The sequence below is a fragment of the Haliotis asinina genome, chromosome 5 (genome assembly GCF_037392515.1).
Source record: "Haliotis asinina isolate JCU_RB_2024 chromosome 5, JCU_Hal_asi_v2, whole genome shotgun sequence".
NCBI classification, from domain to species: Eukaryota; Metazoa; Mollusca; class Gastropoda; order Lepetellida; family Haliotidae; genus Haliotis; species Haliotis asinina.
This window is the reverse complement of record NC_090284.1, coordinates 13,150,211-13,166,050: the sequence shown is the minus strand read 5'-3', so window position 1 is coordinate 13,166,050 and position 15,840 is coordinate 13,150,211. Positions and strand designations below refer to the sequence as shown.

General features: G+C 40.6%; 1 protein-coding gene across 1 annotated transcript; it reads left to right on the top strand.

Annotated features, from left to right (window-relative positions):
- Window positions 1-4,945: 4,945 nt before the first annotated feature.
- LOC137284180 (uncharacterized) lies at window positions 4,946-15,025 on the top strand. Its single transcript, XM_067815901.1, has 5 exons — window positions 4,946-5,133; window positions 8,894-8,965; window positions 12,327-12,446; window positions 13,165-13,253; window positions 14,177-15,025. Exons 1-5 carry the CDS (start codon window positions 5,071-5,073, stop codon window positions 14,928-14,930), a joined length of 1,098 nt encoding a protein of 365 aa, XP_067672002.1. The 5' UTR covers window positions 4,946-5,070; the 3' UTR covers window positions 14,931-15,025.
- The last annotated feature ends 815 nt before the right edge of the window (window positions 15,026-15,840 follow it).

Here is a 15,840-nt window from a genome sequence, read left to right as displayed (position 1 = left end):
CCAGGTGTGTTTGTCTTCTGTTTACAAGTATTAATTTTTGCTGAATATAGCGTATTTTGGGACTGAAACAGAAAGCTATTTCTGTGAAAGCACATGTTTAACAAGCAAACACTCGTACACACGTTTCTAAAGGCCTCAGATTTCAGATTACAGCCTGCGTAAATATGTTTCAGCAACTGTGGTATTGGCAATATCTTTTTTTGTGAAGCACTATTTCATAGGAATATGCTTCAGTTCCTAATGCTATTTTGTTAAGTCATGACAGCCAGAAATACATACTGAACACAGCAAATACATCAGAACACAGCTTTCCAAATCGCGAATGTGGACATTCGCACATACCTTTTGAACTTTTTATCTCGAAACGGTCCGTATCCGAACGATTCCGAATGCTATTTAGCGTACGCTTGCTTCCGGGTGATGCACACGGCGTACATACAACCATGACCGGTGAGTAAACAGTCGCAGAAAGTAGTGTTTTATGCAATATTCAAGGATGTCATCTTGCAGAAATATTAGCCAATGATAACCATGTCAACAGAAACCCCAAGTTGTATATACTGCAAGTAAAATAACTGCATAAAGGGTGACTATGCTTGTCGTAAGAGGCGACTAACGGGATCAGGCTTGCTGACTTGGTTGATAGGTCATCGGTTCCCAATTGCGCAAATCGATGCTCATGTTGTTGATCACTGGATTGTCTGATCCAGTCTCGATTATTTACAGACCGCTGCCATATAGCTGGAATATTGCTGAGTGCGGCGTAAAACTTCACTCACTCACTCGCGCAAATAACTCTGTTATATGCGGATTTTCGTTTGTGGAGAGATCTGTGACCTGAATATTTTGAAAGTCCCTCCGATCCCGAAATAGTAGCCGTTGTCTGATTGGTTAAATCTATTTAACCGTCTCGCGTTTGGTTGGACGGTCATTGGTCGCTCAAAGGTTACCTGACGCGACCTGCTACAAGGTTTTGTTAGACTTTTGTTCGTGATGGATTGTAACGAAATACACTGAGACTAAGTTTACTTAGACTGCTATAAAACCTAACCTAAATGTGCTCCCACAATAAATCAATACATTTCATTATATAATTATGAAGGTCTCTGTGATACAGGTTTGCAGAAAGTGCATGAATTTTATTGCTGGGTTCAAACTAAGGGACAGAGCCATAAAGGGTGTCGTTATGCAAAACGTCCTTAGCGCTCAGACTACCTTAAGTCTATGTTAAGGTATGTTAGTTAGTCACCTCAGAGCTAAGATAGCTTTGTACAACGGCACCCTGAACTACAACAAAGCGATCTTGGCCCTATGAGCGTTAGCCTGTGCTTAGTATGAGTGTTAAGATCACCTTTCCTGTGAGAGCGCTTTGAATGGAGCCTTGTGATTTAGGGATTGAAGGTTTGGGCTATTTTCCATCCAGAGTTCTATAGTTTGGTGATCCCCTTTCAAATGTGAATGATTTGGGCGATGAGAATCTCTGATCGGGCGTGAACTTAGTCACAGGTCAAAGAAGACATTTGAAGTCCAACTGTGTCAAGGAATGATGGTATTGATGTTTTCGCGAAGAACATAAAGTTGTAGTTTTAGCTCCATGGAGTAATAAAATCACCAATGTTATTTATACGATGTTGTATAACATCTAAGTTCATACTCACTGGCCTTGCGTTCTGAGGATGGTTATCCACAACAAGTCTGTCAGTAACGTACCACTTTGGGAGATCGAATCCGGGCCATCCGCGTGACGAGCCAACGTTTACAACTTGACTACCCACCGCCCCCTCGATGCTCATGTCTCTGACTGAATTGTATGATGCTGACGCGATCGTCAAACCACCACCATTGAGTTATACTGTGTTAAACAAAAAGGCCAAGCAAGTCTCTTTCCTAGAAAGGATGACTGAGTCTCGGCATATCCTCGTCTAAAGGTAAAAAAAAGTTTCTCTAAGTTCAGTTCAGTGTTTGCATGCGACATACTTGAACTTGAGACCTTGTCTCGGGTATCTGTAATGAAACATGCAGTGAGATATTTGTTGCTAAACGGTGTTTGTTACTTACTGTCACACTTTATCAAGACAACTTATATCACGCCACGATCAACATCTTTAAGATCAGGGCAAGACTTTCGAAATTCTCGCTAAGATAGTCTAAGTGCTACATATACTGATGGTAAAATTTGAAGCAACACCTGAATTGATTTGATATAAGTAGTAACAGTGTAATATATACAATGTTATAGTAGCAGTGTGACAAGGGTTGGTAATTTGGCTGTCTTAGGGAATAAGCCATATGCACATGCACTGAGTGGTTTTCACGTGCATACAGAGAAAATGCGTGCACGGTCGTATCTCTGAAAAAACAGCTTCGAGGGTAGTAGTGAGAAGGTTTGATATTCATTGAAATGGCAGTAATCAGTTAACTGAGGCTATCAAATGGCAGATCATGGGCATGAGACAAAGTGGCATGTCCCTACGTCAGATTGCAAGACGTGTTTGCCATAGCGTTGTAAGCAAGTTACTTTACAACCGGAAGTCAAGGTCGCCGCTGGAAGAAGTCGTGTCAAAAAGACCAATTTGAGGGATGATAGACGTTTAATTCGTATGACACGTCAGGAACCGTTCTTGTCAGCCAATCGACTCCGTCAGTGGTGGCAGCAAACAACAGGAGTAAATGTGTCGCGGGAGTTGGTTAACAAACGTCTTGTAGCCGCTGGTTTACGAGCTCGTCGTCCCTTGAAACGACCCCGACTGACCGATAATCACATGCGTCTTCGTCTGGTTTGGGCACAGGCACGACTAAACTGGTATTTGCGCACATGGCGACGTGTCATTTGGTCTGACGAGTCGACGTTCAATCTGTACGTTGCTGACGGCAGCATACGGGTCAGACGTCTTCCCAACACAGCACTTAACGCTCAAAACATACTGACAACAGTAGCTGGAGGTGGTGGGTCCGTCATGCTGTGGACAGCCTTCTGCCATGACCAGAAAGTAGACATCAAAGTCATCCAAGGCACGGTGAATGCAGAGAAGTATGGTCGTGACATCATCGAGAACACTCTCCAGCCGTTTTTGCATGCCAATCCTCACGTTGATTACCTCAACCAGGATGACATTTCCCTAACAAAGTGTGCATACTTTTGAGACATCACTTTTTTTGTTGATTTGACGTTATCTTTCTAAAATGGAATAAATGATCTCGATTATTTTCAACACACAGTTTTATCACTGAAGTAGGGAACAAGATGACTAAACATGTATTGGAAAATCATTTTAGACTAGTACACGTTAATTGTCATACTCATAGAAACATGTAGAAATAGGTCTTGTCTCAAAATACGGGTGTTGCTTCAAATTTTACCTTGAGTATATTAACATTAACTTACAAAAATATTAACGCTAAGAGAACTTCGAAAATCTAGCCCCAGGTTTAGAACGCAGCTGAAAATGTATTCATAAATATCCATGAGACATTCTTCCCTGCTTTAAACTTTGTCATTATTTTACATAACATAGATATTTTTCTAACGGGTGCTGAGTTTTGGCTTTTGAAAAAAAGTCAAATATACCGTTTCACGCATGTGATCCATTTATGTCTGTCTTTCATTAAACAATTAAAGAATGTGAAATTATACCTAACTGAAAGATAGATTAGATTCTATCTAGTCAGAATTCCAGCTGAAAAAAACATTTCAATTTGACCCCCATGGGAGGTCAAGTTCCCCAGATATCATACAATGTGAAGTTCCCTTTCTTCTTTGGCGCCAACAGTATTGCGTCCTCATCTGCACACACTATTACAACGATAGTGATGATAATAACTTCGTAATCTTTCCATTGCAAAATACACGTAATATTCCGATGAATGTTTTGTCAGTAGCCTGATGACCTGTATCGGATCCTTTTCTTAAATCTTCAAATGCACTCATCGAGTTCTTCTTCCTTTCTTTCAGTACTCCCGACAAGGCAAAATGTGATCACTGTGACCCTTTCATTTAAAAAAATGTAAACGGATATTTATTACAGCAATGACATCGATGCCAAGGAAGATCTTTGTTATTTCACAAGTTAAGGACAGAATCCATCACTTCCTTGCTTGTTATCGGTATGTTGAGCATTATTCAATCTTCCGCGACACGAAGAACATTGATTAGCTGAAGGGAAATCCGCTCAATCCCAACAGCTGACTAAACAAAAAACAGCGTGAAAATTATATATATATCCGAAGATCCGCGTTGTGTTATTATTTCGGAAACTACTTCTTATGTATCTACAACTGTACTCCCAGTATTCTCATCACTTTCTCCTCAACTAATCTCCTTTATATACCTTCATGAGAGGCCACAGTGCCCTAACGAATAAACATCGTCATCTGGATGATCCCAGTTAAACAATCAGTCAACGTGTACAATAACTGGGCTAATTAATCAGTCAATGTACACAATGCCTGAAAATTTTAGGCAATGTACACATAGACTGAGCTCGTTAGGTAATGTACACATTGACTGATTAATTCAGTCATTGTACACATTGCCTGATTGTAGAAATTGTGCACATTGCCAGATTGTAGACATTGACTGTAATAATTATATATATTACATTTATAGTTTAATAAAGTATACCCAGAAACGTCTTAAACTGGTTAGACAGTCCTCAGCTTCAAAAGATGCGATTAGTTTAGAACATAACCTGTTATGTCTACAGTTTTACTGGCAGTCACAAGAAACCTAAATCGACATGCTGTTGATTTAGTAGATGTGTCATCGATACATCAGATACGAATACCTATTCGTGTTTTAAAACCTAATCCTGAACTTGTCAATTGTTCTGCGACAGTGCCCATGGCGGGCTGTGATGAAGTGGTATTAGAAGTCAGCATGCCCAGATCTTATCAGTGATAGCTTGGTGTACGTTCACTGCACTACACACTGATAAGTCATCCGTTCGTGACACAACCAGGAAGCTACGCTCAGTCACGTGACCCCACCAGTAAACCCACATGCACAACCGTGGGCAGGAACTTATACGTAGTTGACAAATATCAGGTCGTTGGTGTTGTGTACAGGTAGAAATGGCGTCCCTGGACTCGCCTATAATGGAAGGTTACCTGGAAAAACAGAGCAGTGGCGTGTCGGTAAGTGTGCTCGAGTCTGCCGTAAGTATGTTGACAGGAAAGGTCATATACTAAATTATAGGAAGTGGAGTAACGCTTAGCCAAATCATATGGCGGACATATATTTGTTGAAGATTTATTGTTGTGACCGTTTTACATTTATGTCCATGAATAAACAACACAGTAGAACGTAGCTTTTGTGTACAGCCTTAGTCACAAAAGTAGGTTATGTGAAGCCAACCATGGACACGAGTATGTCAGTATGTGAGGACGACCCGATTACAGGGATATAGTGACACGAACAACGAGAGTGAATATTTAATACCTACACACGCATTTTACAATGGGATCACTACACCGTGAGTTAACGGTGTACACCCATGGGCGGACCCATTGGGGAGTTTCAGGAGGTTCGAACCCCCGTTTGAAAATCACTTAAAGGACCACTAAACTCAATTTTTTGGTACTCTTTTTATCACTGCACATGAAAGACTTTGGGTTAGTCATAAACGAAACACCACTTTTTTTAAAAAAAAAACTTGTGGTAAATTAATACCAAGCGCTTAAAAATTGCTTAAAAGCCGTCTGCTTCTCTCTCGCCCGCAAACGAAACCGGAGACAGGTTACGTAACTCCGTCGCCAGAGCCCAACAGTGACGACATAGTAGAAGGAACGTGTGTAGAAAATGTGTAGGAAGCTCGTCATTTTGCTGATTTCTCGACGTCACCAAAGACATGCCGAATTGTTGTGTTGCCGTCAATTGTTCCTTGGGGTCGGGTGATGGTGTCACTATGCACAGATTTCCACCAGACTCCGTAGTTTGTGCTTAAATTGGTTGTTAGTGTGTGCGAAGTGAGCTTTGTGGAAGCCTGTGGTATTACTCTAAATCGGATGGTCCGCCCCCAACCACGCTTCCAGGATAGAAAAAGGAGTTAAGTTTCATCGAGTTTATAAAATCAAGACTGCTTACTACACACTGCTGACCAAATGGATTTTGCATGGATATATTGCTTTCTTCCTCGGAAACGAGGTTGAAGTGACAATATTATCGTAAGTAATATTATATTGACCCCTTATATTGACCGATTCCAAGAGTGAAATTGTTGTGTTACAAGCAATGTCATGTAAAATCCTAATGTCCATCAATAAAATACATATTTTACTACCACTAGCAAGTAATTTTGATTTTGTAAGTCGGTGAAAACAAACTTAAATAGCATTCATCCTCAGACAGGGCGCCGCCATTTTTGATTTTTGAAGTCACGGGCTAAAGTCCGTTAGAATTATTGAGATTATGATTTGTTCTCATCAAGCTAGAAAATCAAAACTACTCTTTACTGGTAGTTAAATATGCATTTGAATTATGGCCTAAAGGATTTTGCATGACACAACTTTTAACATAAGGACTTCTTCCAAGGAAGCAATGTGGGGGTCGAAGTGACATTTATACTGCAAGCAATGTTATATTGACCTCCACCTCACTTCCAAGAGTGAAATTGTTATGTTTTAAGCAATGTCATGCAAAATCTTATTGCCCATCAATAAAATACATATTTTACTACCAGTAGAAAGTAATTGTCCCTTTGTAAGTCGGTGAAAACAAACTTAAATAGCATTCATCCCAAGACAGGGCGCCGCCATTTTGGAAAATCGTGAAGTCAAATCCATTTGAATTAATGAGATTATGTATAGTTTGTTCTCATCAAGTTACAAAATCGAAACTACATAAATATGTATTTGAATCATTACCAAAAGGAGTTTGCATGACACAACCTGTAACAAACATGACCTAAGCGAGGTCGGGGTCGAAGTGAAAATACTGCTAAATTTACTTGGTTTGTAACGTTCACTCACCAGTATGTAGACACTTGTCAATATACGTCTTTATACTTGGTCTAATAATACTAATTACTTTATAATCATACTTGTATGCATTTTGAAACTTAATAAAAAGAAGCGATCTGCGAATGGATAACAGGAATGTAATATGTAGCCATTTCATAATTTTCCTATATGAATCATATTTCGCACGCACGCCCTAATGTATGTCGTCTGCATCATTACACTAAACGACGAAAACAATGATTCTGTTTAAAGCTACGACAACTTATTAAAAACAAAAATGCAAATATTAAAATTAAAGTTATACGAGCAATGTCAGGCTATTACCTTCTTCGAGAAATGTATCCATCAATATCCACAAAAACAAGTGATATATAATTCATCTGCAGATTTCCTAAGTGATGTGTCTTTTAACAGTCTAATATATACGAAAACGTGATGTATCGTTTCAGGTTTTTCACATTGCTGTATAGTTTCATTGGTCACCCAAGATAGCACACCTGGCAACTAACTGCATAATGTGCGTCATTCGTTTTAAAAAGTTATTTAGTTAGCCAATAATGAGCAATCTATCAATGTATTGGCGGTTAATCCTTTGAAAGAAGGGTGTTGTTTTACATAGACACAGACACGACAGAGAGTATTCAGTATAGATGAGTAAATATACATACATAAACACTACCTTTTGACAAATTCCTCATTTAAATCCCCATAAAACTAATTATCGGTTCATCAAGAGATCGATCATTAGATTCAAAGAAGATTCATTAATCGATCCAGACAAAAGAAATGCCAAATGGGGGCCTTTGTCGGGTAATCTAAGTGGCGTTACCACTAATTATACCTGTTATAAATTCATTAACTGAGCATCAAGTGAATGATGACAAATAACGTGTAGGTTTATACCACCCAACACGGACTACAACCTAGCGACACCAAGTGATTTGACAGAATCGTCTATGAAAACAAGCGTTGTAACTCGAAAAGTAGGCAAAGCAGGAGACAAAACTGAATGATATGATTGTGAGAACATGTAGCTTTCATTTTTCTCAACAGCTTTCACGATTTCAGGTTTGTACAAACCTGTAAGCGAAATAGCTCAACCCCTGAAATATAGATGAATACTGCACAGACCCTCATTTCTATACCCACTATTACGTCACGGAGACGCGCCGCTCTGATTAGTTGAAATTTCGTTTGCGGTTGGGAATTGTGCACTGTTGACAAAAAGGTCGATTTAAGGTAATTAAAGATCGAAATGAGCAGTTTTAATGACGGGGTTTCATTTATAACGATGTCAGCAAGTAATTTTGCATTTGTACCCTATTAGAGTATATGTGACCTTTAAAAGCACATTGAAGATTTTTTTTTTTCGCTTTGGCGGAGCCAAGCGGGCGTTCAAGGGGTTCCACCCATTGCATCTTGTTGGAGACAATTTAGTGTTAGCAGAAGCTACAACCTGAATAATTTTCTTCTTTGATTGTGTAACAAGTATTGAAGGAGTTTTCTTCGACTTTGTTGCTTTGTTTAAAGTAGCCTCGACCTTCGCCGAACACAATGTCGTAAGGCCTCGTGTCATCTGGGGGCTGTAGCCTAGTTGTTAAAGTGTTCCGAGGCTCGCCACGCTGAAGGCCCGGGTTTGATTCCCCACAAGGGTACAGCACATGAAGCCGATTTCCGGTGTTACCCGCCGTGAACAGCTGGAATATTGGTAATATAACGTAATACCAAAGCAAGGTGTTCCCTGTGACGTTATACATTCTTCGTACCCTGTGTTCCATGAAGATACTGCAATTAAGATGTTTAGTGTGACACTGACACGTCTCGACAGATACCAATACTCGGTGGCACACAAATAGATACCCAGTGTTAGAAACATGCTACACTGTAATGTTGTTTATCTGCAACCATACACAAGATGACTGAATGACTGTTTCAGCGATTCCTGGGCAAGTCGCGGTTCTGGTGTTCGCTGCGGGAGGGGTGCCTGCAGTACTGCAAGGACTCCAAGGTGAGACGATACTCTGCTGGGGGAGTATGGCTGTCACGTGGGCTTGTGGTATTGTGAATCAGCGAGTATCAGTTACACACCTATTTCACATTGTGTAAACAACGAAAATCCACCTGCCTTCTGCGAAGTTGCAAGCTTTATCTACATATTAAGTGAGGTCAAATTCACGTTTAAGAATTTTGCAGTCTTTTTGAGTATGGATTTGCGTGTGTGCATGTAGATGTATGTGTATATGTGTGAAATAGTCATGTGCTAAGATCGGAATGAGATATCAATTAATGTAGGTCACTGATAAAGTTTATTTGGTACATTTCGACACCACTTCCTTATGTCTCGAAATAGTAAATACTTGTATACTTGTATATATCCAAGTATGTAATACATTTTATAATTTCTGAAAAACATGCTTGTATTAGTTTTTATCCCCCAGGCATGTAATGCGGGGGGATATAGTCGACACCTCGTCTGGCCGTCCACCCGTCCGTAATCATTTTGTTTCCGGAGCATAACTCAGAAACCGTTCAAAATTTTTAGACCAAACTTGATAGATATAATCATCTATTTACAGATTTTTGGCATTTTTATTTTTTGTGTTTCTCCATGGAACATTTTGTTGCTAGTCTATTGATGGGGTGGGCGTCGTTTTCGGAGCAGAGCTAAAACCCGTTCAATATTTCTCTGCAAAACTTGGTAGATATATCAATCAGAACCTAAAATGGTGCCTTTTGCTATGTACAGGTTTTTGTGACTTATCATGTTCTCGGTTTCCATGGAACCGTATCGGACTTTGTCTCAAAAGTGAGAGGTGTGTTTCGTTTCCGGAGCACATCTAAAAAACTTTGCAATATCTGTCAGCAAAACTAGGTAGATATGTATGGCAGATCCCAACGTGGTGCCTTTTGCTCTTTACAGGTTTTGTGATTTATCATTTCCCCAGTTTCCATAGAAACAATTCTGACTTAATCTCAAAATGGAGGGATGGGCTTCGTTTCCGGAGCACGATTCGAAAACTATTTAATATCTTACAGCAAAACTTGGCAGATATTTGAGGCAGACCACAAAGTGATGCCTTTTGCTATTTACAGTGTTTTGGCATTTTCGAAATGAGCAGTTTTAATGACGGGGTTTCATTTATAACGATGTCAGCAAGTAATTTTGCATTTGTACCCTATTAGAGGATATGTGACCTTTAAAAGCACATTGAAGATTTTTTTTTTTCGCTTTGGCGGAGCCAAGCGGGCGTTCAAGGGGTTCCACCCATTGCATCTTGTTGGAGACAATTTAGTGTTAGCAGAAGCTACAACCTGAATAATTTTCTTCTTTGATTGTGTAACAAGTATTGAAGGAGTTTTCTTCGACTTTGTTGCTTTGTTTAAAGTAGCCTCGACCTTCGCCGAACACAATGTCGTAAGGCCTCGTGTCATCTGGGGGCTGTAGCCTAGTTGTTAAAGTGTTCCGAGGCTCGCCACGCTGAAGGCCCGGGTTTGATTCCCCACAAGGGTACAGCACATGAAGCCGATTTCCGGTGTTACCCGCCGTGAACAGCTGGAATATTGGTTTTCGGAGCAGAGCTAAAACCCGTTCAATATTTCTCTGCAAAACTTGGTAGATATATCAATCAGAACCTAAAATGGTGCCTTTTGCTATGTACAGGTTTTTGTGACTTATCATGTTCTCGGTTTCCATGGAACCGTATCGGACTTTGTCTCAAAAGTGAGAGGTGTGTTTCGTTTCCGGAGCACATCTAAAAAACTTTGCAATATCTGTCAGCAAAACTAGGTAGATATGTATGGCAGATCCCAACGTGGTGCCTTTTGCTCTTTACAGGTTTTGTGATTTATCATTTCCCCAGTTTCCATAGAAACAATTCTGACTTAATCTCAAAATGGAGGGATGGGCTTCGTTTCCGGAGCACGATTCGAAAACTATTTAATATCTTACAGCAAAACTTGGCAGATATTTGAGGCAGACCACAAAGTGATGCCTTTTGCTATTTACAGTGTTTTGGCATTTTTATTTTTGCCGGTTTCCACTGAAACAATTCTGACTTAGTTTCAAAATGGAGAGATAGGCTTCGTTTCCAAAGCACAACTCGAAAACCATTTCATATCATTCAGCAGATCTTGGCAGATATTTGAGACAGATCTTGAAATGGTGCCTTTTGCTGTTTACAGATATAATGCATTTGTATTTTTCATGACTTCCGTGGAAACGATTCAAACTTAATCTAAGAAAACATCAAGTAACCGTCAGATGATTTGTCCTTTCAAATATTGGGGGGCCTGGGGGATATGTCATCTTCTGATGACTCTTGTTTTAATAAGTGAAACAAGTGATATGTTAAACTCATAATCATAAATTTATAGTGAAATAAGGCCTGATGGCAGTGTGTAATGCTGTGCCAGAATACTGTGTAAACATGATGTTGTCAACTTGTCATGTTGTAGCTGTAGCGTCATGATATATCGACATATAGTGCAGGACTTCATGTTATGTTGTCATGTTGTGCATTCATGCTGTGTTGAAATGTGAATTCATGCTGTGTTGTGAAGCAGTTCTGTGTTGAAATGTGCATTCATTCTGTGTTGTGAAGCTGTTCTGTGTTGAAATTATCTTCAGTCATGCTGTGTTGTGCTGTCATGCTGTGTATGCAGTTATGATGTGTATGCATTCATGCTGTGTTGTACATTCATGCTGTGTTGAAATGTGCATTCATACTGTGTTGCGCAGTCATTCTGTGATGAAATGTTCAGTCACGTTGTGTTGTTCATTCATGCTGTGTTGTGCAGTTATGTTATGTTTTGCAGTCATGTTGTGCATTCATGCTGAGTTGAAATGTGCAATCATGCTGCGTTGCCATGTCGTGCTATCATGTCTTGGAGTCATGACGTATCGCCATATTTTTGCATTAACGCTGTGTTAACACATTGTAAGATCATGTTCTGTCATTATGTTGTGTTGTGTTTGTAGCGCCATGCTGTATCATCATGTTCTGTCATTATGTTGTGTTGTGTTTGTGCCGCCATGCTGTACCCTCATGTTCTGTCATTATGTTGTGTTGTGTTTGTAGCGCCATGCTGTACCATCATGTTCCATAACGCTGCAGATCGGGGTTAGAGATGGTCTTCAGTAACACATGCTTGTCGTAAGAGACGACTAACAGGGTCGGACCTGCTTCACACATGTCATCGTGTGCCAGTTGCGTAACTCGATGCTCATGCTGTTGATCACTGGATCAAATTCGATTAATTACAGACCACCGCAATTTAGCTGATATATTGCTGACTGTGGCGTAAAACTAAATTATAAAAGCGGCGAAAAAGTAAACTCACCCATTACTATGCACTGCTGGGTGTTTCAGAGGTCGTCAATCGTGGATTCACTGATGCTGAACGAAGCCCAGATGGTCAGGAAGTCCAGTGGAGGCAAGCAGGGTACACAGTTTGAAATCATCACCAAGAAGCAAAGGACGCTGTTGTTTGTAGGTCACCTATATTTTCACCTCCAGGATAACATGATCAATGACACCTATGCTTCGACAGATACACACCTCCACTTCCTATGTACGGTGTTATGCTTTCGGAACTTTTTTCCGCTAGGGGCGGTGGGGTAGCCTTGTGGATAAAGCTATCGCTTGTCACGTTGAAGACCCTGGGATTCCTCACATGGTTACAATGTGTGAAGCCTGTGTCCCTCGTTCGTCATATTGCTGGAATATTGCTTAAACCACATTCACGCGCTCACTCACTGCAGGGGAGAATGACTGCACAAGCCTCTTTTATGCACCCACGAGCATAGTTGCAAGGGGTAACTAGGTGTAAACTCACCATGTAATTTTCACGGGCTGTTTCAAAGAACTGTAGCGTACTAGCCTATCAGTAAGAAATTGTTTGACCGCGGACTCTAGTATAGTGAGTGAGTTTAGTTGTACGCCCCAATAATCAGCATGATTATCAACCAAATAAGCGATCCAGACCACCCCTTTAGTCGGCATTTACTATTATTTCCAACCCGGATCGTCTCGTGCTGCTTCAAGAAATAGGACTAACGACTTCGTCGGTATGAAGACATGTACTGCTTGAAACCCTCATGTCCGTTTCTTCATTGTTACATGTTTTTAATAGATGTCCATGTTAAATTTCATTTCGACTTGAATACATACAATTGTGATGTCATTAAATCGCCTGTCACGTGTTTAGACTGCAGCGTCGGCTGAAGAGTGCAGCAACTGGGTACGCCATCTGCAGCAGGCCATGATTCACAAGGACAGGGCGTCTTCCGGTAGAAGGTGGGTACATCGACAATATGTTACAAAACGTCCTCACATCATAGTACTGTTTGACACCTATACATTCCCATACACATAGTGTCAACATTAAGCAGATGTTGCACGGCATCCCCTTCTTGATCAGATGTGACATATATCACAATTGGCTGAGGGATTCCAGGCTTGTAAACATAATACATTAGTACAACAGGGTAACTCTGTATATACGTTTGTCATTGTGCCCTGTAGCCATTACTGGACACTTCTACCGCCGACGATTGCGAAGATCGATGCTTATGATGTTGATCACTGGATTGTCTGCATACTCGATTATTTACAGACTGCCATACAGCTGGAATATTGTCGAGTGCGGAGTTAAACGAACCCCCGGCGGTACATATTTCCGCAACGTGGAACTATGTATTCAGCGGCGTCTGTACGTACGTCTACATATCCGTACGTCCGTACGTGCCGATTCTTGTTAAGCAAACACCAGTCAGTTTGGGTGCCCTTGAACTTATTTTCAAAGTCACCAGGACACTTTGGCCACTTTTCAGATTCTTGTTAACGCGATATCTCATAACTATTATACCCAATATTTTCAAATTTGGTGACTGCCTACTTTGGGAGATTACGCAGACACCAGTCAGTTTTGGTGACCTAGACCTTATTTCCAAGGTAAATGTTATCAATGCTTCATTGTTCTTCTGCGTCGGGAATTACTGCCATATTTGTGGCAAACACTATAGTTAATGTTTAGAAACGCCGATACCTGCCACCGCGTTAGTCACCATGTCGCTCTTTCGTACTTCTTATCTGAACTAAAGTGAACTATGATCTGCCAATGCCAAGGAAATGTACATACGAATTCATTTGTACATGGGGTTTCTATCATGATGTCATTTAAAATTTACGATTGAATTAAATTATTTTTTGTTCGCCAGACGCGCTGTTCCCGACGCTGGCTATGAGGAGATCGTCATCGACGACGAGTCGGCTCCGTCCATGGCTACAAATCAGACTGGTAACGCCAGCGGCACAGCGTCTGCATTGTACGCCGATGTAGCAGACTGCCTACCGTCTGGTGGCCCACCAGAAAGGGTGTTATCGTCTTCATCAAACATGTATGCGGAAGTCGCTGACTTGGTTCCGAGGACGAGAAATGGAAGTTTAAACTCTACGGAAACAAAATTCCGTGAAAATTCTCTGTATATGATCAACAAGGCTAAAGAAGCAGCAGCAGAAGAAGAACGAGCGAAACAGACGGCATCCTTTGAAGCAGACGACATGGCCATTGGTTACTCGACACTGGATAGTTACCAACATGCGGGGGCCAAACTCCAGGAGACTGAGAGATCATCACATAGTGCTGAAGCAGATACTGTACCTAACTATGCCACCGTACAAAAGGTAAAACGGGATGGTCCAAAGACCACACTGACACAAGCTGTTTCCCTGGACATGGAAACAGTAGAGGGCGCTGCTATTGAAATCCTGGATAGTGCATTGAAAAGAATTCCACCAGGACCTGATATTCCCGTGTTGAACTGTTTGACAGCAGACGACAGGAAACCATTGGATGATCTCAAGGAATTCTTAGCCAACAATCAGGAGCTTTGTCGCACATCTTACATAAGACTGGATGAAAGCAAGGATCCTGTGGCGAGACTTAAAGAACTTCTGCGAGAAATTGGTTGAGCTATTCGACATTCGCTTTACATAAAGACATATAATCATGAAAAATAACATGTACATTTCATTTACAATAAAACTGAATTTTAGTGACTAACATTGTCTATATATCTTATCTTATTATATATCAGTTTGTAAAGTTTCTAGTTTTTTCAACGATGATTTACTTGTTTCATTTAATAACCAAAAGACACTGCTGATAAGCACGCTGTTTCATATGTATCACGTGAGGTTGGGGTAGACTAGTGGATAAAGCGTTCGCTTGTCACACCGAAGGCCCGGGTTCTTTTCCCCACGTGGTACAATGTGTGAAGTCCATTTCTAGTGCCACCCAAAAGTGGCGTACAACCATACTCACTCATATGTATCACGACAGACAACGTAACAGAACGGTGTTCGTTTTCACCGTAATGCATATTGTTTTAGGATTAAACGTGGACGTGTAAATTATAGTGTGTCGGAGTGAGCTATCCGTTGTAAACTGCAGCAAGATGTCCTGTAGGACTTGGTCTATAAAAATTAACCACACACACACATGCATGTGTTATCATATGAGAGTTAGGCACTTAACCAATGCCAGCAACAGCCCAAACACTCAACTTTTCTTTTTCTAGTTTTAAGAAAAATCAAAAGAAACGACTACATCAGTTTTCATAAGAATTCATAAGAAACTTTTAAACCACCATTTACATGACCTTGAAGAAAGGTAATAACTAATACCATAGACATACATGTGAAAACGGAAGGGCGATTCATTATTAAAACGAAGTACCAAATGAATTCACAAAGCGGGGTACATGGAAAATGATACAAGAGCGCTCACCAATGAGCCAGCGACATTTACGTGTCGGGTAAGATAATGCTATCTATATCTACATGTATACCGACAGTCACCCGAACTGCTATTTCAAGTCTT

What these genes read in the sequence shown, in the direction of transcription:
- LOC137284180 (XM_067815901.1), top strand. Translation starts at nt 5,071, where the DNA reads ATGGCGTCCCTGGACTCGCCTATAATGGAAGGTTACCTGGAAAAACAG. An exon ending in AGTACTGCAAGGACTCCAAG is followed by an intron (nt 8,966 to 12,326) that starts GTGAGACGATAC and finishes TGGGTGTTTCAG; the next exon opens with AGGTCGTCAATCGTGGATTC. An exon ending in AGCAAAGGACGCTGTTGTTT is followed by an intron (nt 12,447 to 13,164) that starts GTAGGTCACCTA and finishes TCACGTGTTTAG; the next exon opens with ACTGCAGCGTCGGCTGAAGA.